Below are 2,103 nucleotides of genomic sequence, written 5' to 3'. Positions count from 1 at the left end.
AGAGGACCCAATATTTTTTCTTTGCCTCGGGCCCCAGCATGCAAGAGCCGGCCCTGGCAGTGGCGGAGCAGCGGCGGTGCGAGGTGAGACAAAGAAGAGAATGAGAGTTTTGAGAGAAGAGAAAACGACGATGGGAGGAGGAAGAGAGAAGAAAAACGACTGGAAGAGAAAAGAATGAAAGAGAGGTTTAGAGTTTTAAATTGTAATTAAAAAGGTAAAATGGGTATTTCAATATGTATAGAGGTCTATCAAATTAAAATTAGAATTTGGGTTTTTAACTGGAGAAAACATATCCCTATATATTTTCAAAACTAGGAATATCCCACATTCTCCACTACAGAAACTATTAGTCTAAATACTTTTCTATATATATAAATTGATGAAATTATACTAGATACAGTTCAAACAATAAAAATATGGAGAAAATTTAACACAAAACGGGGCAACACACGTCCACCTTGTACATTAGAAAAAAAAATACAAAATCAACACACACAGGAACTGGTGAGAAACTAGTGGTGGGCATCGTTTGATTTTGGCTTCTTCACTATGAGAACCGGACACTTGACCTTGTGTGCACAATGGTTGCTTACACTACCAAGAAATGCCCTGTCACATTACAAAAACCAAATTAGTTATCATTTTATTTAATAATTATAATTCCCCAAATTTCGTCTAAATAATGATATTCCTCAATATCATCTTTAATTTGTTAATTAGTTGTAAAATATTTGGCGAATAGAATATACCTCTTAATGGTACCATAGCCATGGCTACCCAAGACCAAAAAGTCAACCTTCAACTTGTCGGCCATCTCACATATCACATCCCTTGGATCCCCAGTCTCCACCATCGCCTCCACCGTAATCTACATACACCCAACCACACAGAATCACGATTCCGATACACATAATAATATTATATTAAAAGAAAGAAAGAAAAAAACAATGATTACTTACTTGATCATCGAATTCGCTGCAAATCTTCTTAGCCTTGTCGATCACACTCTGAGCCACTTGATTGCTTAAAATCTCCATATTTGCGATTATATCAGCAGTAAACAAGTACCCTGACAACAAATATCAACACAACCTCAATAAATTAATAATAATTTCTTCTGGTTTCGACTCGTGTCAGCATTAATTCACTGTACCTGTAGAATCGATGGCGGTGTAGACAGGTCGAGGTTGTACGGCATAGATGAGGACAAGGGTATCATTGGAATTACTCAAATTCTTCAGACACCATGAGAGTGCGTAACCGCTCTCATCGCTTTCGTCAACTGCTACCAGAATCTTGCGCCCATTCTTTTCTGCCATTATTAATTTTATTTTATTTTATGAGATGATGAATTGATGTTGCGTAAGGTTTATATGTATATGTATATATATATATACATCATGTGTAAGAGTATGTTGTGGGCTGGGGGCACTAATGGATTGGTGGACTGGTTCAGTTTTGCCGTTTCGGGGGGCTCTCGTGGTTTTTGAAATGGTGTGCTTCAATTCTAATTTTTCTTTTTCTTTTTAAATTGGGAGTTTATCTTTGTTTGTTCTTATCTCTCCGTTTACTTTTTTTTGTTTTTTTCTTAATGGTAGGAGTCTAGGAGATAATTGTTATAAGGTTTGTAATCCAAATAGAAAACGATATAATCGTAATAACACTGCTAATAGGATTATTTAAATGGATTTGTCTACGGAGATATAAACGTAATAACACTGCTAATAGGATTATTCCAGCAACGCAGTTCATATGAGATATGCCTCTCAAAATGTGCCACGTGTTCCGATAATATAATTCAATTTCTAATGACACCCTTATTATAAATATTTAATATTTAAAAATATAAACAATAAATTTTAGGGGTAATATGCCATGAGCCCCTAAAACGAACATAATTTGAACTAAATGACAAGTTCAAATCGAATTTTTTAATTAAATTATTAGTTTGAAATAATATTTAGTCACATTCCTAATTTTTTTGTTATCCCTATCTTATCTTTATACCATAAATCATATAACATATAAATTGACGTTTCTTCAATTTAGATTTATTTTTATTCCTTTATTTTTCTCTCTCTCACGTTCTCTCTCTCACCGGTC

General features: G+C 34.4%; 1 protein-coding gene across 1 annotated transcript; it reads right to left on the bottom strand.

Moving 5' to 3' along the window:
• Positions 1-398: 398 nt before the first annotated feature.
• LOC105958210 (universal stress protein A-like protein) lies at positions 399-1,569 on the bottom strand. The gene is made up of 4 exons (XM_012982214.2): positions 1,154-1,569; positions 960-1,069; positions 750-868; positions 399-609 (listed from the first exon to the last, which is right to left on the bottom strand). The coding sequence occupies exons 1-4, from the start codon at positions 1,317-1,319 to the stop codon at positions 513-515; spliced, it is 492 nt and encodes a 163-aa protein (XP_012837668.2). The 5' UTR covers positions 1,320-1,569; the 3' UTR covers positions 399-512.
• Between the last annotated feature and the right edge of the window lie 534 nt (positions 1,570-2,103).

Source organism: Erythranthe guttata, chromosome 2, assembly GCF_056151865.1.
Source record: "Erythranthe guttata isolate IM_541 chromosome 2, IM_541, whole genome shotgun sequence".
NCBI lineage: Eukaryota > Viridiplantae > Streptophyta > Magnoliopsida > Lamiales > Phrymaceae > Erythranthe > Erythranthe guttata.
This window is presented reverse-complemented; position numbering and strand designations above follow the sequence as displayed.

Excerpts from the sequence above, each read along its gene's own strand:
- LOC105958210 (XM_012982214.2), bottom strand. The coding sequence starts at position 1,319 with ATGGCAGAAAAGAATGGGCGCAAGATTCTGGTAGCAGTTGACGAAAGC. Across the intron at positions 869-959 it reads GCAGCGAATTCGATGATCAA|ATTACGGTGGAGGCGATGGT; the intron begins GTAAGTAATCAT and ends GGGTGTATGTAG. Across the intron at positions 610-749 it reads GGCTATGGTACCATTAAGAG|GGCATTTCTTGGTAGTGTAA; the intron begins GTATATTCTATT and ends GTAATGTGACAG.